This window comes from Pithys albifrons, chromosome 14 (assembly GCF_047495875.1).
Source record: "Pithys albifrons albifrons isolate INPA30051 chromosome 14, PitAlb_v1, whole genome shotgun sequence".
NCBI classification, from domain to species: Eukaryota; Metazoa; Chordata; class Aves; order Passeriformes; family Thamnophilidae; genus Pithys; species Pithys albifrons.
Window position 1 is genome coordinate 7,036,823 of NC_092471.1, and position 26,506 is coordinate 7,063,328.

The 26,506-nt window shown below is 49.2% G+C and overlaps 1 protein-coding gene across 1 annotated transcript; it reads right to left on the reverse strand.

Moving 5' to 3' along the window:
* Positions 1–2,572: 2,572 nt before the first annotated feature.
* Positions 2,573–8,624, reverse strand: CD40LG (CD40 ligand). The gene is made up of 6 exons (XM_071569347.1): positions 8,417–8,624; positions 6,501–6,638; positions 5,393–5,435; positions 5,029–5,085; positions 4,709–4,771; positions 2,573–3,253 (listed from the first exon to the last, which is right to left on the reverse strand). Exons 1-6 carry the CDS (start codon positions 8,570–8,572, stop codon positions 2,889–2,891), a joined length of 822 nt encoding a protein of 273 aa, XP_071425448.1. The 5' UTR covers positions 8,573–8,624; the 3' UTR covers positions 2,573–2,888.
* Between the last annotated feature and the right edge of the window lie 17,882 nt (positions 8,625–26,506).

The following is a 26,506-nucleotide window of genomic DNA, read 5'->3' on the forward strand; positions in this document are numbered from 1 at the left end:
TGTCCTCCCCTCCCACACACTGCCTCACATCTGAATCCTGCGGACTATTTTTGGCAAGCAAAGAAACAGAGGCAAGAGACAAAAGCCTCAGGAAAAGCAGCAGCATGGGCAGGAGCTCAGGTCAGGCAGGCAGCCCATGGGCAGGGAAGGTGGCACTCAGCACCTGCTGTCCTTGCTGCAGCATTTATGGACTTGTTTTATGTCTATTTTTTTTATTTCCCCCTTTAATTGTGTTCCTTAGCCATGTGATTCATTTCTCTTGGATCCTCTTTCAGTGATATGGGCTGGGCTGTGATGCCCAGCCCAAAGTCTCCAGCTGGCACTCCTGGCCACTGAAGTGGGGGGCTGCAGGGGCTTCAGGGCTGTGCAGTTTCAGGCTGAACACCGTTTCCCCTTGCTCGTCACAAACCATTTTTCTGCTTCTGGTTTTCAGCTACACATGCTCCTCACGGCTCTCCCTTCCTGCCCCCATCAGCTCACTCCAAGATTTTTTCCCCTGTCTCAGACTATGACAGTTTGCACCATCTTTGGTTTCTCCTGTGGCTCCCACCCACGCTCCCACCATGACCAAGCAACTCCACCTCCCCTGTGGTGGTTTGGGGCTCTCAAGCCATGCCAGCACTGCCTCTGTGAGCCTGGCCCGCAGGGGCTGGCAGTGCTTCCGCAGAGCAGGGATGTGGTTGGACCCACACCACCTCAGGAGACCGTGGGAGGCAGAGGCTGCCCAGCCCCACACGCAGCAGCCACAGGATCCCAGCTTGTGCAGAATCCATCCTCTGCTCCGAAGCAGAGACATCTCTGCAGGCTCCACAACAGCACAAGTAGGAATAGTCCTCTCTTCCAGTCAAGTGTCCTAAATCCGTCCAAACTACCCCCCACCCCTCTGCTCCACAGGTGTGCCAGGGGCTCCACCCCAATGTCCTGCTGCCTTCCCTGCTCCTGAGTAGTGAAATGCTTCCTCCTCCAAATGTCCCCAGTGCTCCCTTGTCCTGGCACCCGAACATGTCCCAGGGAGCATGGTGGGATGGCTGCCCCTAGAGGCTATTGGGACTGGCTGTCCCCAGTGTGCCCCCCAGAGCCACCTCACCACCCTCTTGGTCCCCAGACTCCAAGCAGAACCCCAGGAAATCCCAGCGTGGGGTTGGGAAGGGTGACCAATGTTCAAAACATACAAAGCCACCTCTCTCTTAATTCATAAATTGTATTACTTGAGTGATCCATGGACAAAACCCCACACTAGAAAAGGGGAAACCATGAATGTTGAAATATGCTGCAAAACACAGCTACGGCCACACAGAGTTCCCTGGCATGCAGTCTCTCTCTGGTTACAAATATAAGACAGTTTTAGTTAAATAAATATTATTTATACATGGTGTCAGACAAGAGCTGTCCATTTCCTGATGAAGTTAGGCAGTTTTGGAGAACAGCAAGAAAATACACATTAAATTAGATAAAACCAGACTTGTCTCTGAGCTCTACTGATTTTAGGAGAGGGCTTTGCTGGGCATCCAGCACTGCAATGAGCTGTGCAAAGACATTTGTCCCAGCAGTCGTGGCACTCAGGCACCGTGTTAGGACTAGACCTGCAGCCTCCAGCCAAGGAAAGCCCAAATGTGGAAGCTCTTCCATTTGCAAACCTGTTGGTTTTCAGGAGTATCTCCAAATTTTGGCACTCTGACAAGTGTGACCTGTATAACAAAAGGCCCCAAGCTTGCCACCTGTGTGATCTTCAAATGCTTTTAAAAAATGCTGCGTCAACATCCTTGTGCCCTCCTTACCTTCCCTGCATGCCAAGCTGGAGAATAGGGCTGAGAAGACCCCAGTGTGCAGTGTCACCCAGGTACCCCCTGTCCATCTGCATAGTTCTCCTCTCCCAGAGCTCAGGAAAAGTGCCGCCAGGAGTGCGTCCTCAGTGAGAACAGCCAGAGATGCTCTGCACATGCCCTTTGGAGGGCTAGAGAAGAAGTGAGCTGTCCTGCTTTTCTGGTCCTCCTCTTAGGGTAGGAGGGGGTCTCAGGAGAAGGTGCAGGTCCAGTTTTGATGTTGATGACCAATGCCCCTTCCACAGAGGAGTGAAACAGTCCACAGGCAGCAGAGAGTTTTCTACCTCCAGAGGCAGAAGGAAGAACAGACTGGTGGGCAGATTCAGGTCACTGAGAGCAGAGCACCACTGGTGCCTTACCTTCACTGTGCCTTGAAATCAGCAGTCTTCCCTCAGCCACCAATCACCCCTCTGATGTAGAGCTATTGTCACCAAGTATGAGCCTGGACAAGGCAGTGACGCCCTGAGAAGGCTGATTGAGTTTCATAGATAGGCATGGATGGAAAAAAGGGGGTTCTCAAAATACAGCAGACAGTTAGGCTGGCAACAATGCATCACCAGCAGCTGGAACATAAGGACAGCGCTGGGCTGACTGGTTCCTTTGGAGGAGACGTTCCTAAGCCTTTTTATGTTTTTCCATTGATGTTTAGTAAGCAGATTGGTACGGGAGATATGCATGAACACAGCTTGGCTGAAGGGCCCCAAGCCATCCTACGTTACTAGGAAAGAAACGTTGATGGTAGTTTGACAAACAAAGTTCTTGTGACATAACGGGGACAGTGACCCTGGCAGGAATGTGGGGTGTGTAGACCCAGACATACAACACTAGCATGTACCAAATCATTGGCAGTGACAGAAGAAAGCTAAGAGCAAAAAACAACAACTTCAAACTTGGTTCCATTTGTGTTCTCAGGGCCCCTCGGCCCTCATTAATAAATAACAAAATATACAAATTAAGAAACAAGAAAAACAAAGAGGCAGAGGAACATAAATAAGGGAAACAGGGAAAGGCACGTTGCCCAACAAAGTTGGGTTGGAACACCAGCTCCGGACAGCCCCTTCCTCACTACAGCTTGAAGATGCCAAAGTAGTTGTTGCCGTGGCTAAAGTTCAGTTTTGTGGAGTCTGTCACATTGACAAAGACCATGTCATCTTCCCGGAGTTTGAAGACACCTCCCACCCGGATGGACTGGAGTTCACAGTCCTTGCGGGTGCCCTGTGTCTGTAGTCCCTTCAGCAAGAGCCGGTCCTCTTCCTTGGGGATATGCAAATAAATATAGAGGGTGAAGGGTGCCGAAGTTGCTTCCTTGGTGCAGAAGCTGACTTGCGAATAGATGTAGTAGAGCCCTGCTTCCTTCACCTTCAGTTTCCCATCCTGGTTGGATATCAAGCTGGTCGTGGCACCATACATTGTCTCCTTCCACTCGAGCACTGTGGAGAGAACGTGGCAGGTGAGTTGGGAGGAGACATCCAGTTTTGCAGGTAGATTTGTGGGGACATCCCCCAGACTTCTGGCCTCACTGCCTCTGTCAGTCTTTGGGATGTGGGGGTGGGCCCTGCCCACCCCAGGACCCCAGCCCAGGGAAGCCGGGTCCTTTCCCCAAGCCCAGGGCAGGTTTAAACCATGTGCCTGGCCACTGCACTTGACACTCTTGAACTGATATGCAAGTGGAGGAGCATTTTGCTTCCTTCAGTCTTGTGGAAATGCTTAGGGAGGAGAATTGCACGTGGTTATCACCACAGACCAAACATACTCCTATGTCCACCCCTGTAGGGTTGCTGTCTCCATGGATTTCAGTGGTACAACCTCCAAGCCCTCAGAGCACGGCCAAAGCACACTGCAACTCCATTATTCAGAGCCTCTCATCGCCCACCTCAGTGGCCAGGAGTGCCAGATGGAGACTTTGGGCTGGGCATCACAGTCCAGCCCATATCACTCCCCACATCACTCCCCACACGGAGCTGAGCTCCAGGCAACTGCTGCTCTCTGAGCCATTTCAACCTGCTTTATGGGCTCAATAAGTGCTTGAGCACGGAGTTTTAAAATGCAGCAAGTTTCTCACTTCTTTGATCTTATCTAACACTAAGCTTTCCACAGGTAGACTATGCTCTGGGTGAAATGCTGCGTCAGAGATGGAAAGAGCAGTTGCTGATTGCTGTCAGTTACTCCAGAATTAAATCAGAAGTGCTCAGATTGTGGAATCCTTGACAGATGGAGAGACTGACCTTGCAAGCTCACACTCACTTTGGTAATCCTTGCTCTTGAGAGATGTCCCTTAGCTAAGGCTATGCTGGGGGACAAAGCAGTGAGAGCAGCCAAGGTCAAAATGGACTCAGGTACATCTTTCAAACCTAATGTGGCCATGGCTGTGAATAAGTACAGTTTGCCTGAATCAGTTTGGAGCTATCTATGTTGTGACTGCAAAGTCCTTAGCCAGCCAATATTGCTACCAGGACCACTGCAGGTTAGCAGAGGATTAAATCAGCAGATACAATATGACAGCAGAACTCTCATGCAGCAGCCACCCCAATAAAATGTGGCCAGGAGAGCAAAACAGCTCCATTTAAAGAAAAAAAAAAGGGAGTTTTTTTCCTTAAATATGAAAAGTCCACTTGTAAAGATTACGCTGTGGTGTGCATTTCTAGGAAGGCACATATATCCGGCTACTGAGGACAGTTGGCATCGGATGTGCAAACCCCGTGTGGCACAGGTGCACGTGGTGATGTACACTCAGAGGTTTGCTGTGTTTTGGGGACACACCATCATGCTGGAGTTGCTTTGTCCCTGTCCCTGCCTTTAGAGAGCCACGGGGCAGGATTGGGGATGCACACTGCCATGTCCAACTGGCTCCCTGGCCAAGGCAGGATCCAGCGGGTCTGTCTTACCTGAGCCTGCCTTGTTGCTCTTCTGCACTGCCAGGTGGACTGCAATCGGCTGCCTCTTCTCTGCTGCAATTCGAAAAGGGCAGTGTTATTGATGCCTTGGCACTTGCTGTCCCCCTGGGCAGAGCAGCTCCTCTACAGGCACTGCAGCACCTCCCACTATTATGTTTCTCTACAGGCCAATTCCAGCTCAGACACACTGACTCCAGATTCCAGCCCCAGCTCTGAGTAAGGCAAGACCTGGCCTCTACTCATGCAGTTGCCTCTGAGATGGAGCCTCTGAGGGATAAAGCCACCTTTTCGCTGTTGGAACAGGACCTCACCTGCCACAGATGTCTCATTCTTGTGCATCAAATGGGAATGTTCATGGTGCTCATGACCTGCAATGCGAAAAGACCATCAATCTAGTTTTGGGTTCAATTCCATCAACTTCAGCCATTGTGGCACCCAGAACTGCCTGCCTTGGTGAGATCACTATGCCCACCCAGTGCCCTCCTCCACTATGCTGTGCACAGTCCTACCCCCATGGGGATGCTCCAAACCCTGATTTGTCCCCCGCTTTCCTTGCTGTACCCTGGGCTGCTGCAGGGTGAAGGAAACCCCTTCCCAAACCATGGAAGAAACCCCTTCCCAGACTCCTTCTGCCCCAGCAAGATACAGGTGCACTGCTGACAGCAGTAAACTCACCTCTCTGCATTTCAAACTTGGGCTGCTCCTTGATGGTTCTGTCCTGTAACAACAGCAAAAACACATACATTTTTTTGAAAATGTACAAATAAACAATTTTGAAGGCTTCTGTATGGTCACTGCTTGAGTTGGTGCTGTTTGGCCCTGACACATCCTAGCAGAGGTGTCAAAAGCCAAGAGCCCCTTCAGTGCCTCCCCTACCATCACAGTTTGCAGCAGCGGGGTTGTAGGACTTATGGTCTTAGTTTCATGCAATTCAATTTATGTGAAAGGGAAAGTTTATTTGAAGAAAAAAAGAAAGAAGCAAACAAACAACTCCTTTTCATTTAAAAACTTGTCAGAGTGCCATGCTGTAAGTGCTGCCAGGCACATCCCTGCCCCTGCAGCAGTGGGTTTCAGGGCTGCTGAGCAGGGCTCACCTCAGTCACAATTTCTGTCAGTCAGCTGGGTACTGATGCAAACTTGTAGGCTTATCTGAGGTATTTGTTGGCATCAGGCAGTGACAATGAGGAAGAAAGGCCCCTCTCCTGCTTGCTTTGGCCAGAACAGCCACTCCTAAACAGCAAATTCAGGGCTGAGCAAGATGAAAGTACCTCATCCCTAGCTGGACACCCTCAGATCCTCCAGGAGGATATTGTAGTACAGGCTGGCTTTTCTGGACCCAAACATGAGGTGCCACTGCACTATCTAGAGGTGCCATCCCTGAGTCCATGGGGTGACATTGGCACCACACTCTCATCTTTCTCCTCACCAGCTACCAGGAGCTCTGCCACGTGGCCCAAGCCTTGCACTGCCATCGACACCTGGGCAAAGTGAGTGTAAAACTGTTCCCAGTGCCAGGTGGCTGTGAGCATCCCGTGGCATGCTGCAGCTGGTCGTGCTCTGATCAAGAGCATTTTAGGAAAAAAATAGATGAGGTTTTTCAACTATATCAATATAGTATAAAAATGTAGTGCAAAAAGAGTATAGTATAAAAAAGGACATGTGCTACATAGCCCAAAAGTAAAGGGTGCCCATGGTTTTAAAGAAAAGCTTGGGGTGAAGCTGCGTGTGCCTGGGAGCCCCTCTCCCCCTTCAGCAGGGTCTTTATCCACCAAACAGCATTTACCTTGTACTGGAGATCCTGGAAACCCTTTAAAATCTTTTCACAGTCCAGTAATGTTGACTTCTGACCTTCAGCTGTCTTACATTTCTGTACTTTCCTCAGGAAGATGTAATCTTCACTTAAGCTCAACACCTCTTCCATCTGCCAACAGGGAAGAGAAGAGAGGGTGAATGGGATGTTAGTGGGAAACCTGCACCAGTGGAGCCATGCTGTATTCCTGCCAGGGATAAATCACAGCCTGCAAAGCTCAGGGTCAGATATTTAACTCTGGGATGAGCTGTGGGTACCAAGAGCTCCCATCAGCCACGGGACACAGAATCTGAAGCCTCATTCTCTGGGAATTGCGCCCACGGAGCTCACCCTGATTGGCAATGCTGGGTGGGAGGAGGCTTGCTCAGGATCTATTTTCTTTCACTGTGATAATGAGTTTAAATGTCCCTCTCTGCCTTTTCCAAAAGATACAGAAATCCCAGCAGGTGGCCCAGGGACTGTGTGGCTGCTTCCCCAGTGGGCCCAGCGAGCAGCTGAGATGCTCACTCAGCCCCTTGTTTCCCTGGCCACACAGAGGGATTGAAATTTTTCCCACTCGCTTATTGACTAAAGGAGCTGCCAAGAAAATAAAATTACTAACAGGTTGGGGCTGAATTGTGCCAAGAGCTTCAGACTGAAAAAAATCAGAAACTCAACAAACAAACAAACAAACAAACAAATAAATAAATAAATGCATTAAAATAATGTTTTTTTACATTACACTGGTATGTGATTTTTCTGGGGAGTTTTCTTTGTGAAAACTTAATAATTGACTAAATGATAAAGTGCAGCTGTACACAAAGACACATAGCCAGGCACAGCACTAAGCACAAGTAGCACTGAGATGTGCAGGGCTGGGTTTGAAGTCCTGCCACAAGTTCTGAAGGAGGCTGAAATCTTCCTGCCACCTGTGACCGCATTTCAGCTGCCTCCGATTCTCTGCTGTGGCCCTATGTGGTCACATTTCACTCTGCTGGGGACCCTCTTCTCACTCCTTCACCCCAGGCTGCAACCTCCCTGCAGCAAAGTCCCCTTCCATCCCCCTGACCTTTAAGATCCTCTAGCTCAGGATTACTCCCAACTTTAAAGACCAGAGACCACCCACTTCAATTTCAATTTAAGAGAATACATTTGAAAATCAGTAATGATGACCTTATCAGTTCATCTGGTAAGAAAAACTCGTTCTGGGTTTTGGACACTTATTTCTTTAGCTGGCAGTCTGTTCTGATTTGGAGAAAAGTAGCTTTAGATTGGTGATTTTAAGTGTCACCCAGTGTGGCTGCAGACATGGTGATCTCAAAAACAGCTTTTCAGACTCTAACTTTTTAGTAAATATTATTCCAAGTATGGGACAGGATCATCGATACTAAGTCTCTTCAAAGAATGACAAAGTACTAAGGTCCAGTCTTCTCTTCCCTAAACTGAAAGGCAGCATCTGAAGTGAGATATTGGTAAAAATCATACATGAAATTCTCAAAAATATTCTCCTTTCTGGATCTTTCATCTTTGCAGTTAGTGCCACAGTGCTGCCAAGTGCTATGAAAACAGAAAAACCACTACCAAGCCTACAATAGTCACTTGCATGCCTAAACCACACTACCCCATCCCTGGACTGGCCAACAGCTGCCAGGTTTGCTCATAACGGCTCTTCTTGATTGATCCATTCTCTTTTTGTTAATGAAGGGAACAGATCTCTTCCCCAGTGTACATCTTTGTGTCAAACTAAAGCAGAAATGAGAACATGGACACAATAAATGCTACCACTGCCTCCCTCTATCAGTCAGCATCATCTTCTACCATGTTCATCATTTTGGTGAGCACAAATTCACCACAGCTGAAGTCAAATCATACCAGAAATCCAGCAGAGACAACCTTCTTTCTCCACTTACCTTATCCATCTTAATGTGAAGATATAAACAGAAGAGTACGGTCCCGATCATCTGTGCAACAATAAATACAGTGAGGAAGCACATGAACATCTTCATGGTGCCGGGCGAGGTGCTGCTGATGGGTCGGGGTGTCTCAGGGTTGTAGGGTTCGTTCATCCTCTGTGCAAGTTGCTGGGGCTCCTCCAAATGAGCTGCTTGCAAGTAGCATGAGAACTGTTGTGCGAGTGCCCGCTGCTCAAGGGATACAGGTTGCAGCAACCTACACTTCCTGGAAAAACCTCTTCGTAGTGGGTAGGTTTGTTCACTACCATCTCCCACAACAAAAAAAAATTGCTTAGACTTTCTTCTCTCTGTTACACTTCCATACTTTTTCCTACTGTTCTACAAGAAACAGAGAGGTTCTTATTCCATATATTCATACTTGCCCTTGAATCACTCCAAAATATTCTCTAGTGTTTTTTTTGCGTGCTATGGATGAAAGTTCTGTGGTAAGTTGTCTTCAAAGAAATGAAGATTATGAATACAGGTAGAGAGCTGCTGAGCAGGACTGTGGGCTGCCAGGGGCTAAGAAGCACTTGGAAACTTGGTGGTTCCTCAAAAGGGGAAGAAAGGGTCTTTGCTGTTAATTTCCTTCAAGAGAAGGATGATTTTTGCAGTGAAGACACTTGGCTGAGGCAGGTGACTTGTGCTGGTTTCTGCCTTCCCTTGTGCTCCCCATGGGTCAAGTCTCTGCCTGGGTAGCTTTTAAGGCATCTGACATTCATGTGTACATGTATCACTGCTAAAATAATAGGGTAAATACAGAGGGGTCTTCACTGCTTTCAACAGGGGACAGACCTCTTTTTCTCCATGTAGAGAATAAATTTGGGGATTTGTTGGGGTGCAGAGGAGGAGAGCTGTGAAGCTCTACTGTGAGGAGACTTGGGGTGATGGTTTGAAGGCATCGCCAAGCCATCACGTAGAGTTGTTTTGAAAGTATAGAAGACGTGCTAGAGGCGATGCTCTTATCAGATATGCACGCAGAAAATAAAGGGTTGGATCCTGCAGAGGCAGGGGGTGCTGAGCAGATGCTGCCTGCTAGGACTCCCAGGAGAGGAGGGCACAGAGTGCCTTTCAGGGCTGCTCAGAACATTGCAGGATGGAGTCCAGTGTCGCTTTTGCTATCTGCCCTCTCTCTCGCATCCTGCCCTGTGAGGTTAGGGTGCTGTAAGCTGCAAATGCAAAAGCTGATAACAAAGCATAAACATCTCTGCAACTGAATCAGAGCTTGACCTTGCCAGTTCACCATTCTCCTAAATGTAACATTGAAATCACAAGTGTGGGCTGGCTCCAGGGTCTTTGTGGGTAGCAATAGAGTAACTGGGCAGAGGCCCTGACTGGTGCTTTGGAGCCATGAAACCCTTCACTGCCCCAGGACCACCACACCTCTGCGATGAGGGGAGCTTTGGGATGGAGCTACCAGCTCCAAGGTCAGGCCCTCAGAGCCCTTTTTGCTTTCTAAAGGAGAGTTTGGCTCCTGGACTGCCTGGCCTGGGGTGTCCATACCTTGAGGGCTGCCCACATACCCTGACCATCCAAGGGCTGCCTTGCTCACCAGGGCTTCCCAGCCCCCACAAGAACATCCTCCTGGTGACAGCAGGGTGATCCAAACAGTGCTGAGGATGCATTACATTGGGTTGCCAAAGAGGGTCTCCTCAGCATTGCTGGGCTTCAGATCTGGACCCTTGGGCTTGCAGCCCTGTTGTGCAAAGGACCAAGCCTGGGGCCACTGCCAAGTGTCTGTTTTTATTCATTTTTGTCTTAAAATTGGCACATCTTTGGAAAGCCCAGCTCTGGCCTCCTCACAGGAGTCTGGTCTGACATCAAGCTCCTGCAAATGAGCCCTGCCATGGCAAACTTGCCACAGGCAAAAAGCCATTTGGATATTCCCAAGAACACCCAGACAGCTGAGGGCCATGAGGACATGGAGAGAAGCACCTGCTCCCCAAAGTCCTCACTCTGTGTCTTAGTCCCATCACACTCACCAGCACTTGCCAGGGTTCTTCAGAGTTTCCTCTTGAGTTTAACACATCTGGGGGAAGTTGCTACATCAGAAACAAAATTACATGAGAAGTCATCACTTGACAGTGTTCCTGAATGTGTTGGAACAGAGGCAGCCGATAACATGTGAAACCACAGCACAGAGTGTTGCAGAGAGGTTTTGCACAACTATTCCTGAGCCCTGGCTGTCCTCAGCAGACAAAACCTCTTCAAAGCCATTTCTGGATAGTCACCTGAGACAGCTTCACCAAAATGAGAAGAACCTGTAGGTAACACCAGAAAGTCCAAGCATGTTTCTTGCCCCATTGCATGCACCCTGCAGGGCAGGCTGGAGCTGGCAGCATCCTCAGAAGGGCTGATGGCTTTGGTGAAGAGGGTGGGGAAAGGCTCTGATTTTGAGTACCCAGCCCGAAACATCACCAAAGCCTTGGTCAACTTGTGCTGCAAACCAGGAAACTGAGTCTCTAGTCACTGGCATCCTGATAGGAGAAACCAGGTGGAAAATGTGACAGTGGGGATCCTGACAGAGACTTGTCAGTGGTAGATCCTCTTCAGGAAACCATTTCTCCACGTCAGTGATCCAGCCCCTCACTGGCCTGGCTGGCAGGTGCCATCCACCCTGCACCACTCTGTCCTTAAAGCTGGACTGCTATGACTAGTATGCCAGCAGCATCAGAGTGACCAAGGGGAGTTGACCAAGCTCTGTGGAAGGCAAAGCCCCAAGGGGCCATTCTGTCACCCAGACCAGGAGGAAAAACTTGCTGCAGGTTGTGTGGGGGTGTTGGCCCCTGAGGACATGCTCTGTTGCCACCTCACTTCCTCACATGGATAGTAAGGATGGGGAGAAAGACTCAAAACCTTCAAAGCCCTGTTACCCAATACCAGAGCCAGGCAGCATCATGGATGCACATCCTTGACTGTTTGCCTGCTGTAGGAACATGGGGGAGCATAGCAGAGGGGGAACACAGCCTTGGGGAAAGAGGGACATGGTCCAAGGGGACAATGGGCAACAGAGAGAGGACCCAATACCAGAAGGAAGAGTCTGCCTGCATGGGATAATCCCAGGGAAGATGAAGTCACACTTGGAGACAAACCCACCGCCAAGAAACCAACTGGGTTTTCTTTTACCACCCCAAACCCTCTGAACACAACCATACCCATCTGCTTCTGAACCCAAACTGGCATGTTCCTCCAGCGAGATAACCCCCGGGTGCGACAATGGGAAAATGTGATCCATCGCTTACATTCCTATTGACCTAGTTGTGCTATTTCCGCTGATCAGCAATTTGTCTCCACTTGTACTCAGTGCTCTGAGTTTTGTTTACTGAGAAAATATCCGGTTGCCTACCCCTGTGATCTTTCAAAGGCTGAGAGCATCTCTGAAGGCAACAAGGTGAAAGCTGATGAGAAGAGAGTGATTTTTTTTTCGGTGTGCCAGCTGCGGTTTTGTGACTAGATTTTTAAAATGTGCTCTTCGTGTGCCCCACATACTCTTCACAATTAACAAAAGCTGGGTGGTGTGCAGTGCTAAGAACAATACACTGAAAAAGAAGATTTTATTCTGAGTCAGAAAAGTTTGCCTGCAATGTTGTGGGAGGAATGCAGAAGGGAACCTATGAGAGAAACCTAAATTAAGTCACTTCAGCACAGCGCCATGGGCAGAAGGGAAATCTGAGCTTTTCCACCATTTGCTTTGTCACTTCTTTAGGTTTTCCACTCTCCTGTATCCTCTGAGCTCTCATGTCTCCAGGACAACCCTGTCACCAGAGAGAAAGAGGGAACAGACATAGCCAGAACACCGCAGAAAACATCATCAGCATCTGGAGAATTAAAGGTTGTGCCACAGTTTCCATTCATTTTCTACCTTGAATAAAGGAAAGTTCTTGGAGTCCAGAGCAGCAAGAAGCAGCCTCAGGGAGAGATGAAGTTGTCGACACTTGTGACAGTCACATCTTTCGATGGAAGAAAACAGCAGAAGATGGTGGTTGTAGCCACTACGGCGGCAATGGCAGGCTGCAACCCCATCACTCGTCATGGCTCTCAGCCATGCAGACACCTATACGGAGTTCAGCAGAAGTTCCAAACTCCAGAAGATGTGAACACAGGTGGGCCCAACAGGTAGATCAGACCATGATGTACAATGCTATCCTCACTGCATTTTCCCCCCAGATATGAGGGACATCTGCCCCTCCAGATATATCTGTCTCCTCTACCACCACCAGAGCAGCAAAGAGCAATGGTCCAGAGGAGCACAGGCTGGCACTGAGGTACTGCTGTCCCTCTGATTCTCCCTGCTCCAATGGTCATTGTCCCCTGTGCCCACTTCCCTCCTTACCCCCTCACCTCCCCGCCCTTCCATGTGACCCATGGGCACACCCTGAGCCAGTCTTTCCCCAGGGTGGAGAGCAGGGAACAGCAGAAAAACAAGCCCCAGTGACCCCACGAGGATGGAGGGCCCCAAAGGGCATGTGACTTTCGTGCCACATCTGGGTGGCAATGCCAGCCTTGCTGTGCTGAGCCACAGAGAGCACCCAGCCTCCAAACTGCTGATGCTGAGCCTTACCAAAGCTGCAAAACCACAAATGGCACTAGAAACTTCTTGCTGTGAGGGCTGCACCTACTTCTCCCGACTTCCTAAAAATAGAGCCTGTTGCAGAGGGCCCCACGGCCCCGGCCCTGCCAAACAAGCCCCTGCTCCTGAGTCACGGCGGAAGGGAACAGAGCATCCCGTGTCCCCCCGCACTCGGCCAAGTGCCGAAAGCTGCTCTCCCCGGCACGGGGCGCGGGGGCCTGCGCCCATCAAAGCCTCAGTGAAACGCCCCGACGAGGCTCTGCCCTTTCATGTTGTGAAAGGAGAGGGTAGGAGAGGGGAAAAGCAAAACCCGCGGGAGGCTGCAGGGCTGCCGATGCCAGCGGCCGCCGCCTACGGCGCGCCGCGATGGGTGGGTGGGGAGGGTCCCAGCATCGACTTTGCATAGCCCCTTCCTCCCCGCCTGCCCCATCGGGACCAAAAAACAGACAGGACCACGTCCTCCGCATCCGTGTAGGACTCACAAACAAAACAAAAGGCTCGGGAGGAGACGGGGGATGCTGACATTCCTCCCCACACGGTGGGGCTGAACCCCTGGCAGCTGCAGCGCAGCTGGATCCAAGCGCTCGCTGGGCTCCATGAGGATAAACTCAGCCTTGCCACAGCAGAGCCACCCAGCCCTCGGCTTCCACCACCTCACAAGGGTTCCTGGCCAGTGGGTGGGACAAGCCCATAAATCAAGGCATTGTGTCCTATGAAGGGTTTCACAGCTCGTGGCCAAAGGTCAGGAGGTGATGCCACGTGCAGCACTGGGATAGATGGGATCCCAAGGATTTTGTGTGGGTTCTGTCATGGGAGTTGGGTGAGACACAACCTAGATCAGCTGCTGTCCTACTTTCTACCTTTCCTCCTTTCCCTCCCTCTGTAGGTGGGGTTTTGCAGTGAGCCCTCACACTGGCTGAGCCCCAGGCTGGCCATGCCTCGTTATCCCGCTGGGCACTGACACATCCTGCAGCAAACCATCTGGATCCTGATTGGACATTATCAAGAGATGGGCAGTCACCCAAGGCAGATTTGGCAGCCACTAATTCAATCTTTTGCATTTCTCTCCTTCATTACAACACAATCCCCCAGCCAAGGCAATATTAATGCAAATTACTCATCTTCTCCAAAACCTTTCACACATTTTGCTCCATAAAGCTCTCATCACAGGACTTTCTTCACCACGATGAAAATCACCTCAGTGGCTCTTCATTCAGGCCCTTTCAGCCTTTGCTGTCATTTCCCCCCTCTCCCCATTGATCTCTGAATCCCCTGGGAGGCTGTGCTCATCCCTCAGGATCACTCGGATCCCAGTGTGAGTCCCAAGGTGAGCAAGAGAGAGTGATACTGCTGTCAATGGCAGGAGATGAGCCAGACAGGGTGAGAAACCAAAGGGTCAAAGTGGAGGCAAAAACACTGCTCTGACCTGAGGGCTTTGAGGAGGAAATCCTCAGTCCCTACCTGGGAATAACTATCCCCATGGAGAAGGTAGCACCTGGGGCAGGAGAAATCTGTGCTCAAGTGGAAATTCACATGCAGCCATGCTCAGTCTGGGAGCCCAACAAGGTCAGAGGCAGCAAAACCAATTTTGAGTCCCTTGCAAAGCGATGCAAAGGCAGAGCAATGTCGCCTTCCATGGCATGTGACAGACACTGCAGTGGTAACTCACAGCCCTTTCACCTTGGCACCATAGCCACGATACTCTGAGCAGGGCATGTAGGAGTTATGAGGAGCCTTCTCCCTGCATGCTGCCACCCTGCTGCTGCAGTGCAGCCCTGCACAGTGGTGGGAATGTTCACCCTAACCCCAGCTTGCTCCTAGGCCAGGCTACAATAGGCCCAGCTTTGGGGCATCATCTTGATGACAAATCCATCATAAATTCCCTGTGAACCTGTGAGAGGCACAGCAGAGAGCAAACGTTAAACCAACTCTGCCATCTACTGACTCCTCTGGCTCGTATCCCTGCCCCATCCATCCCTCCATCCCTGCCGCACACAAACACTTGGAAAGCTGTTAAGAATGAATGGTTTCCACGCTGGGACACGATGCCACAGGCAATGCCAGAGGAGCCCTGCAGCCAAGCACTCATCCTGCCTTGCCTGCCCTGTGCCCCAGGGTCAGGCTGCAGGGCAAAGGACTTTGTGGAGAGAAGAGCAAAGAAAAGCTGCAAAAGCTGCTGTCAACATAACAACTTTCTTAGTCCTCAGGCCAGGGACAAGACCAGCTTAAAGAAGAAAGTAAGTCCGGTTTCCATAAAGGACTGATGTTTCAGGAATTTCTCCATCTGAACAGACCTCAGATGCAGGTTTCCTTTTCCAGGAAGCAGCATCTCATGGCTGGTGCATCTTGTCAAGGTCCACCACTGATTTCTGCACAGTCCATGGGAGCAGGGCTGTTGCAGAACCCAGATCCGGCTCAGTGTGGGGCAGCCACAGTGGGGAAGTGCATATGACAGCCCCAAGCTAGTCCCAAAGCCTGGGTCTAGGCTGAGCTCTGACCTTGCTCAGCTGCTTTTGCTGATGGCCACTGGGGTATAGACAACCCCCAAGCAGGAGTGGAACTTTTGTAGGAACTCCTGTCTGTGGGCTGAGCACAGAAACCTGAGCAGCATGACCAGCTCAGTGTTGCCTTCTCAGTGAAATAAAAAGGAAATGAGATGTTCAGAAGTGGAAATAGAACAACATCCCTGGTGCTATGGAAATCATCCTGCCAGTGTGGGAAGGTACCTCCCGGACTAAATCCCGGACTAACCCACTGGGGCAGGTTCCTCTATCCAGTGCTGCAAAACAAAGGAGTTTTGGCTGCAGAGATCTAGGAAGACTCCCAGCCACAAGGACATCACCAGCACCTCAGTCGCACCTTGTGCCTACGTTCATGCCTAAGCAGTGCAGAGGCAGCTGTGTGTGATAAGTGGGAGTGCTGAAACACCAGAAATTCATTTTCTCTTTTGCTTTCCACAGCAGCAGCGTCCCAGTGCATGAGGGTGCAGGAGATACAGGGCTGGAGTGGCCAGTGGGCCAGGGCACCACACTGCTGAGAAAGCACCACAGCCTCAGCCCCAAAACCCTGCCTCCACACCAAAAATGCCAGCAGTCTGGGGGGCTTCTGCAGAGGAAAACAGTGGCTGCATGATGGCAAATGTCAATCTCCAGGTCTAGGGACAGCCTCTCCTGGAGCACGCTGGGTATGCACCAAATGGTGGATGGAGACTCCCCATGGCAGTGCTGCAGTTGGATGGTGTGGCCAGAATACTGACATGAGGCCTTCAAGACGTTTCTCTTTCTAGACAGTGAGAAAGCTAAAACCATGTTCATTGTGTAGCTGAGCTGTCCCACCAATATTTTATTTTCGTGACAGAGATACACCACAGAAACACGGTGGGGCTGAACCCCTGGCAGCTGCAGCGCAGCTGGATCCAAGCGCTCGCTGGGCTCCATGAGGATAAACTCAGCCTTGCCACAGCAGAGCCACCCAGCCCTCGGCTTCCACCACCTCACAAGGGTTCCTGGCCAGTGGGTGGGACAAGCCCATAAATCAAGGCATTGTGTCCTATGAAGGGTTTCACAGCTCGTGGCCAAAGGTCAGGAGGTGATGCCACGTGCAGCACTGGGATAGATGGGATCCCAAGGATTTTGTGTGGGTTCTGTCATGGGAGTTGGGTGAGACACAACCTAGATCAGCTGCTGTCCTACTTTCTACCTTTCCTCCTTTCCCTCCCTCTGTAGGTGGGGTTTTGCAGTGAGCCCTCACACTGGCTGAGGACAAAAAAAGGAGCATTTCCCCCCAGCATTCAGGGTAGGAAGATGAATGTACAACAGTCAAGAAACTATCACCTTTTCTACACAGGTACCAATGGTAAAAGGCTGGGTTGCAGCTTGAGCCCTCCTGACCCCTGGCACACCATTTCTATCACAGCCAGCCCACTTGTGACCAGCAAGACCCACTTTGAGGTTTTTTTTGCTCACTGCCCAAAGATATGCAGGTCTCCAACACCCTCTGATCTGTCTGTGCTAATTATCCTGTCTGCAAAAGGTGCTGCACACTTGAAAATGAGCAGTGAGGTCAATAGAGGTGTCCATGCATAGTACTGTGATGGCATGGCATCGGATATGTCAATTCAGTGTTCCCCTCTGCCCTTTTCAGGCTAGAGAAGAGGCATTTCCAAGAAGTGGCTCCATCCTGGGTGAATCACAGCCCAACACAGAAGCAGGGCATCTCCCATCCTTCCAGGAACATGACAGCAGAAGATGCTGCAGCCCTGGCTGCTGTTCCTGCTGATTCTGGGAGCGAATTCGCTGCAGTTTCTGAGTATAAGTCACTCTTACCAACAGACGTGCAGTGCTTCTTGGAGCTTGAAGCCTGTTTGCAGACCTCAGCTCGTCTCACATTTACCACAGGGCCAGGGATGCACCCAGGCAGCTCCCGCAGAGTCACTGCCCTGCTGGGAGCCCCACACCCAGCCCTGGCCCCTCTCCCACCATACTCAGGCTGTGATGGGCTGGAGCCCCCCCAGAACCACATTGAGTGTGTCAGCTGGTTCATCCTTCCCAGAGGTTTCCCATAAGGTGTGGAGAAAATTCTGCAGAGCTACAGAAAAACATGGCTTGTTCAAGCACTCTGTTTTAAGGAATGATGGGGCTAAAAACTAAAAATTCAGATGATTATCCAGATGCAGGTCCCCTCAGGATCAAGTCACACCAGAGGAACAAGTTTCTTACAGAGAAGATTCCTGCAAACATATTTCCTGCATAATAAATTAGACACAGAATTATATGCCTCATGAGTGGGTGCTAGTTATGGGTCTGAGGGGCAGATCACCACATCAAATTGCAGAGCCACAGGATTTCAGCTTCTTTACTGGTGCCCAGGCTCATCCAGAGTCTCACCCAGCACATTCGCACATCCCCTTGGAACCCACCATGCCATTACTTTGGATAACGAGAGCTGGTCTGGGGACACACAGGTGCTGTTCAGGGCACACATTTTCTTTTCAGAGCAGCTCCTCATAAGCCCAGGCTGCTGGACACATTTCTCCTCACTCACTTAAATGAGTGACCAAACCCCAGTGGCTGTAATTTCTTTTTAGCAGAAAAGCAACCTTTATTTTAAAGTAGAAAATAATTGGGTTCAAAACCCCCTGCACACCTAGAGGGAAGTACATGGAGCTGATGCAGTCAGAGAAGTTTGCACTCTGGAATGACCACTTGCTACAAAACACAGTGAAAGGAAAACCTCAAACACCCTGTTCAAGGAAAAGACCCTAATGGCACTAACCCTAAGGACAAAAAAAGGAGCATTTCCCCCCAGCATTCAGGGTAGGAAGATGAATGTACAACAGTCAAGAAACTATCACCATTTTGCTGATCTGCAAGAAAATCTACCCACAGAAACAGCGAGTGTTGTCATCCCCATGACAGTAAGTTGGGGGAACCTTAACAGAAACTGGGCTCAGTGGTTTGAGAGAAAGGAAGGCAAACTCAGAGTAAATCCCAGTCTAATCCCTCAGCATCAGCCTCCTTACACCCCATTGCAGGCCATGAGCCAACCAGGATGTGGATCCTGTGGGTCTTTGCCATCTGGCATATAGATGGAGAGATCTGGAAGGCAGGACACTCTCTTTCTCCTGCTGCCTGTGTCTGGTTGCTTATGATACCTCAGATAAGTCAGCAGGTCTCAGTTGCATCACTGGTGAAATGAGGCATCTCTGTTGCTTGGAAAGGTGAACATCCAGTGATATATACAACCAAAACAGATTCAGTGGATATAGAAAAAAATCCCTATGCCAGCTCTAATCTGCAGGACAATATAATTTCAGAGTGGATTGTATCTCAAGGTGAGGCTGCAGGATTAGCAAACCGTTTTTTCCCCCCCCAAGTCTGTTTTGAACATGATGGTAATCACTGAGTGATCCCTTATTTCAAAGCTTTTTCATCTTACCCTCTTCCCCTGTCTTGTTGAGAGAGCAGCTGGGTGGGCATCTGGCAGTGAAATTCAACCCATCACCACAAGGTCCCAGCCCTCCAACAGCACCATTCACCTCCTATCCTGTAATGCAGTTCCTGAGGGACATCACTGTCCTTCCTGGCTTCCGGGCCCAGGTATTCACCCTAATTCTTAAAGTACTGAGCTGAATCACTACAGATAATAATTACATACTGGAATGCTGAGTCTCAGTGCTGTCACACACACATCTCCTGTCCCTGCTGACCATCCCCTGGCCCGTGAAGCTCCATGGCACTGACACGTGATGCAGAGACAGTTTATGACAGCCTGGATTTGGTGCAGGAAGGCAATTTTCCCCCAGTTCCCTTCATAACAGTAGAGCATGCAACCTCTGGGGTGGCCAGCAGGGTCTTGCAAAAGAGAACTCAGGTGGGTTTTTTTTTAGTTTTTCAGGGCAAGAAGATCAACAGAACTGAAAGTAGGTTCACACCACAGTGCCCACCCATGCAAAACTATCATGAACCACAAAACCAGCCAATTACACAATCTCCTTCTAATGTTTACCAGGTTCATTTCCCAAGCACTGGCTGCTGTTGAAAACAGCCTCAGGAGAGCTTAGTGATAGAAATGACCTCTTGGCCTGCAACAGTCAGAAAATCCACTGAGCTTGGCCTAGAGGGTAGAAGCACATGATTCAGGTCTCTAAGAATGAGTCCCAGTCTTCAAATAATCCTGAAAGTGTTTTGGTACAAACTCAGAGCTCTTATATCACTACTCTTCACATAACTGAGATCCAAGGGAGAAGATGCAAAGCAAGGTTTCCACCCTGCATGGCAAGGATGGACAGGGATCTCCCAGGAAGATGGAGTTTGAGGTTCACAATGCCCACAAAGACCTATAAGGAAAGGATGGATCTGTTTAATAGCAGAAAATGGGTGGGCATCTCTTGGACAAAATATGTCCTTTTGGCCCATTTCAAGAGTTGCCAAGCACTGTCCCTGCCAAAATCCAGACCAAGTTCTCCAGGTTCTCTTGGGTCACGGCCAAAAGCACTATCACACATGGCATCCAGCAGAGAAGAAGGTGGGTAACCACTCCTTCTGCTAAGCAGATTTACCAAAACCCTCGCCAAACTCAAGAAGCACAATTTACAGTCCCTTTGCACAGGTGGGGACAGGCCTTCCCCTCCTTGCATGGCACAGGAGCAGCAACATTCCCTGGAGGATTGCAGAGCTTTTGAAACCTCTGCTCCCATGTCCTCCTCACAGCCTGTGGGTAACGTGTTCACAGGATGTGTCAACTTTCTCTTCTGTCCCAGAAGGAAGAGGAAATTTCTTCCCTAACAGCCACCACTACAACCTTCTGCAGCGAGGTGGCTCCTGCTGGGTGGCAAAGTTCCAGTGAGTCATTCATAAAATTATGCCTTAGGTAGGAAAAAGGCCAGAGCTCTGCATGGGAAATGAAATGCTCTCAAATTACACAGCAGCCCTGGGGATATTAACATACAAAATTAATGAGGAGCCCTTGAGCATTTCATGCATCAGCCCAGTGTACAGCCTTGATGAACACCAAACTCCAGCACCCAGCAGCTCTGGGACATGATTAAGGCCAAGGAAGCACTCAGCAGATGTGACTCCTGAAATGATGTGTCCCTTGCAGGGTTTGGTGGTGGCAGAAGGTCTCACTTGGGTTGGTAGCACATTGCCCAGTGGTTTTGGTCTGCACACAGAGTGTTAAGAGGATGCAGGATGAGATTGCATGATGTTCGGCACAGACCATCACACAGATCCAGGGCTGGATTACTATTCCAGCCCAGCCCAGGTGGAGCTCAGGAGTCTCTAGGCACAAAAGCCATCCTACACTAAGATTAAATATACAGTGCTCACCCTCAAAAGTAGCTGATAACCAAGGAAATTAAGGAACAACCTTGTGCCCATTAAAGTTTGTTTACAACTTCCTACACCGGGGGTTGCTTCCAGAGAGACGCATTTAGGAGAGACCTGTGCTTCCTGTTGTTCCCCACAGCATTCCTGACCTGGCAGCACCACAGTTTGGTCATACATTGTGACAGAGACACTTCTTTTCCCTTGTTTCACCTTGTCTGATCCTTACTAAGCAGCTCTACAGTTTCTGTTTCCTTATCAGTGGGAATTCAATAGTTTTACTGATGCAATGAAGTAACATGGCAGTTCTTCAAGGCAAACCCAGTGGAAAGTCTTCTTCCCCCACTGTGGTGTTTGACAGCTCTGGGACACAGCGTGGCTTCCCAGGAAGCAGTTGGAGCCAGGACCTTTGGAAGATCTGGCTTGCCTGCACTGTTATGGTCACATTTTGAGGACTAGAGCACATAGCAAGAGCTGTTCCTGGAGCTTTGCATTAACCTTCTTCCACTGGGTATTTGAGGTGGCTTTTCCAAAATATTTCCTTTTTATCAACAAGAAAAAAGTTAGTATTTGTATTCCTTGCCTCAATGCATTACTCATTCTTGGGTCTTTTGCTGTTTGTACAGCAAATAGACTGTTCAAAGACAGTAGCAGAAGCAGCAGACAGTGACAAATGCTGTCTTTGGGATCACTGAGCATCTTTTCATTCTGGGCATCTCCACAGCCCATGAGCCTTGTCCTGATGGAGCCTCCTGGAATTACCAGCATCATGACATGGCATCTGTCACCTGGGAGCTGCATCATGTATCTCTTATAAGCACCAGCAGCACGATGAGCACACCCACAAGCCAGAGGCAAAGTTAATGGCATATGTGCAAACACACTGCACACCCTCAGGCACACGAACTGCTGCTGACAGCGCTGAGAATCAGCGAGTGCTGGAACATGCAGGAGCAGCCAGAGGTTTGGTTTGGGTATTTTGACTGTTCCCACTCTCCTTCCATCACAGTGGTAGAAATAACACAGGGCAGAAAAGAGAAATATCCTGCAAAGGGATGAGTGATGCAGCATTTGCATGATCCTTGCACATGTGGTGAAAACCTGCTGCAGGTGAGATCAGGAGTCCTTCCTGACTGAGCCATACTGACATAGCTGGACTTTCCAATTTAGGAATAAGTATCCTCAGGAGGAAGAGATCCTCATCTTCTGACCCTGCCATCTGCATGCCAACAACACCCAATTCCAGCACACAAGCCCAGCACACCCTGGAGTGTCACTGCAGAATGAGTGATCACAGACAGCACAATCACCAGTACTATTATTCTTCCAAAGAGATCAGATAGGAATATATTTAATTTTTTGAAAAGAGATTTAGAGAGATCCAAGCTCTGAAACAGGCCCAGAAAAGAAACAAAGAATAATGGATTGTGGTTATCGAGGGATATTCATTTACATGACAGCACTGAGCATTCAGGAAATGCAAGACCAGACTAACTTCCTACATGGGCAATAACAGTATCTTCTTTCATACCATGAGGACTTCAGGCTCTCAGTACTCTTCCTGTGTGCCAGATGGCTGAAATGGAGCTACTTGATTTTAGAGCCACCAAGGAGTTAGACTGAAGTGATTGATGCCATTGCTTCAGAAGGGCTCTCAGAGAAACCCAGGAACAAACCAGATCTAAATGCAGGCTTGAGAGGAGGGCTCTCAGTTTCATATCCAACCACATCTGGTCAGTGAAAACCCAAAACCTGGTTGTTTATTACCTGAATGACTTACCCAAACTTACTTCTGAATAATCATAAATCATCAAAGTAGCTGTCAGTTGAGAGGCACCCTCAAAAAACACATCAAGAGCCAACATAACAGCTTAAAAAATCCTGCAAATGCATAGAATTATTTGCCTCATTTAATTGCTTAAATCAAGCCAAAATCCAATTTAATGACACCCTTACATACAAAGAATATGTCACAAATAACGTGTCAACAGAAATCCATGTTTAACACAAAGAAGTAAAACTCGTTCTGTGGCAGATGCTCGTTTACATATGTATTGATTTAATTACAGATTTCTCTCCCTCCTTTCAAGATTGTTAAAAAGATTCAGAACACAATCCCAGAACTGCTCAAACTGAGCCAGAGAGACTAGAGACACTAATTTTTCCCTTTGGTTGTGCCTACAGAGATGTGCAACATTCCTGCTCTTATTGACATAAACAAAGGAGGCGTGGGCAGGACTGCCACATCTTCAGCTCCTGATGCTCCACTGCACGTGAGGAAGTTTGTGTCTGTCTTCATAAGCATAAGAGCCAGAACAGGGCCAGGAAATCCTCAGGTTTTCAGTCTGCATTAAAGCAAATTTCTGTGCCTGCTGCAGCTGTGTGATGTATGAGCGACCAGGGGGGTGGATATGCACAGGGGAATAAATCTGGATTCCCGCACTCCCCAGTTTGCAAAGCCACAGAAAGCATTTTTCCCAGGCAAGGAGGAGTAATAGCCGAGGCTCTTATTACCCTGAAACACCTCCCTTCCCAAGAGTTTCTGCATGGAGACAGGCAGCAGTTCTCATTAGTCACTGTTACACGGTTGTTTTGTGTCCTACAGCCTGTCAGTGTGGGAAATCTGCCTGGAATCAGAGCAGGCTGCCAGCCTGATGCAGCCCGGGCAGCACCAGCACCCTGCAGGATGATTCCAGAGCTGCTTCCCAAACTGTCATTTCTCAACAGTATTTTCAGGCTGCTTTCCTGTGAAGCAAGGGGAAAAAACCAACAAACTGTTTTTTGGAACATCACTACACAACCTGTGGGCAGACAATGGGTTTCTGTGCAAGCAGGAGGGTCATCTTTCGTGCCTGTGCTGGGAAGATGCTGCACAGAGATGCCTTGAGAGATGACAATGTGTGACAACATCCCTGGACTCACCGTCTGCCCATGTCTGTGAGCTCCAGTGTGGCTTTGCTTCCTGATCTTCCCCATTGTTGCACCATTCCACAGCTGTTCCTGCAAAACAATAGGTCCTCAACAGTGTGTTTTGAACGACAGACCTAGAAGCCTCCTCATCAGACCCAGCTCATCCTCCAGCCCTGCCCAGGCAGAAATGTGTCATGCACTGTCAGCAGCTCTGGCGTGGGGGGCAAAGGAGCCCCACTGACCAGCTCTGTTCAAGATACCACCTTATAGATTATGCATATGGATTTTATGCCTTAAATAAATCTAATAAATGGAATTCTCTGTAATGTTTGGGGTTTTTTGAAAGAAAAAGGACAAGTGGTGCAACCATGATCCTGATCCTATGTGTTTGGACAAACAGAGAAAAACAGCCCAAATAGCCCAGGGCAAGCGTTGGGCAATCATTTCATGCTCTGTTGGCAGACGTAGAGGTCAGCGAGAGGGTGCTTAGATCCTGCATGGAACAGAGAGGAAACACCCCCAGCTCCTCCTGTCCCTGCCCTTTAACTCAATCACTCACCTTTGTGCTATGCAGAGACCTCAGGTCTTGTGCACCCACAAACTTGGTGCAGTCCTTGGTGCTGTTTTTCTAGCAAAGTCCCTTTATGATTCACAAGCAGAATAATGCCTGGCTGCTCTTTGCACACTTACAGTCAGCAGCCATTGGTGAAGCCTTGTGAAGGGGAAAAAACCCCAATGTTTTGATTCTAATCTTTTCTTAAAACATGGCACGAATCCAGCACTAGCAAACAACGTGGGATAGGTGGAACTGTGATAGTATCACACATCTCAAATGTCTTGGTTATGTGACAGCTTGGCTCAAGCCAGGAAATTTTCCTTAGGATTTACTTAGTCTACCTTAAAAACACCAAACAACTTTTTGCATCAAAAAGTCCAGCTGGAGGACTTTCCTAATTGCCCATCATTTTTAATTAGCCCTTTTGTTTTCCCTTGGAGTGGTTTGAGTGCAGGACTCAGATTGCAAGCAATGTTCCTCCTGCTACTGAGCTGCCCATGGTGGCTGCTCTTAAATATCATTTATCCAGCACATGCTTGAGACTTGACAACACTTGGGCAGTTCACAAAAAGCAGTATCATTCCTCCCTACCCTGCAGATAGCCTGGCTCTTCTGCACTAGTCTGCACTGCTCTAAAACCTCCACAAATCTGGAGGTTTCCAGAGCCAGTCAGACTTGGGAGCTGCTGCAGCAGCTGAACAGGGTCCACAAAATTTCAAGACTAACAGACATTCAAGGCCTCCACAGGAATGAATCATTAAAGACTAAGAAGAGTTGATCTTATGCAAGGCTAAATCAAAGAATTGTCACCTGGCCACCTCATTCTTTGGAAACTTCACAGCTTGGGTCATCTCTGAGCCTATAAACATGGGGTAACAGACAAAGCCTGTGTGTGCAGGAGTGCTTTTGCCCTGTTCTCCAGGCACAGGGAGACAGTGTTCAACAGGCAGCTGGTACAGGATTATTTTAGGCTGTGCTCAGTTACCAGAGATGTTCAGTACATTCAGTTTCCTTCCATCCGCTCAATTTGTTTCTGTTCGGCAGAGGGATTCACCTAAAGTGACACTTTTCTCTGATAAAACACAGTATTGGGAGCTAATCAAGTGCTTTATAATTCTGAGGATAGAAACTTTTTATTTTTATTGTGCTGTGTGGAAAGAGTTGCTATTTTATCCCTATCTCAGGCAGAAAGTTTGTAAGCAGGAGATGCTATACTGCTGTATTTCAGAATGAAATCCTGCCTGATAATATTTTTATAAGCCTGTGCTGTATCCAGCATTAGCCATATGGAGAAAGAGAAGCAGGAAAAGACACAGATTTCCCCACTCAGAGACAAACACAAAGTCTGCAAAGCCCAGGCTGAGACAGTGGGGGGAAGATGAGAGTACAAAGGTGAGGATGAAGGTCAGGGAAGCAGCCATATTTCTGAGGGCTCTGCCCACAACTAACCCCTACCTAGAAACCAGGCGAGGGTGGACCAGCAGCAGGGGCACTGGGCTCAGCCAGGTTCACGGTGGCCCATAAGGAATCTGTGGGCACTCCTGCTGGACCCTGTTTTGGGGAACACGGCGTGTGAGTTGGCTCCCAGCCACTTTGGCTCAGCCAGCTACGTTATGGCTCCAGCCACCCGAAAATATCCCCTGAGGTGTCCCAAAGAGCCCATGGTCCTGTATCACAGCCCAGCTGCTGAATGGCCACCCCTCAGCCACCTTGGCACCCCTCAGCAAAGCAATTGTGATCTGTGTGATGTGACCACAGTGGAGTTGTTTGTGCAGCAATATTGTCAGGGCAGTGACACGCAGCCCTCTGACACAGCCTATGGTACTGAAACAAGGGAGTATCCCCCTCCCAGCAACCAAGACACCAAACCCACCAGTCTGCACCAGTTTGCTGCTGAAATCCCCAAAGTGTAACAGTATCTCAGGGGAGTACCAAGGTCTCAGTGGGTCAGCAGCTAAGTGGAACAGAGCCCCGAGTCCAAAACATGCAATGGATTAAACCAGACAGTAGAGAAAAACAGATCGCAGAACAAAGTGGTCCAACAACACTTTTACCCAGGAGCAGGATTGTCTTGCTTGACAGAGCCTGCCAGAAAAGAGGATTAAAAACCACAAGATGGTAAAAAATTCCAGTGATGAGTGAGTGTTTACCAAAGGCTACATGCCACGTGGGTACATGAGGTGTCC

What these genes read in the sequence shown, in the direction of transcription:
- CD40LG (XM_071569347.1), bottom strand. Translation starts at nt 8,572, where the DNA reads ATGAACGAACCCTACAACCCTGAGACACCCCGACCCATCAGCAGCACC. An exon ending in GAATGAGACATCTGTGGCAG is followed by an intron (nt 4,772 to 5,028) that starts GTGAGGTCCTGT and finishes TTCGAATTGCAG; the next exon opens with CAGAGAAGAGGCAGCCGATT. An exon ending in GAGCAACAAGGCAGGCTCAG is followed by an intron (nt 3,254 to 4,708) that starts GTAAGACAGACC and finishes TTCTCTCCACAG; the next exon opens with TGCTCGAGTGGAAGGAGACA.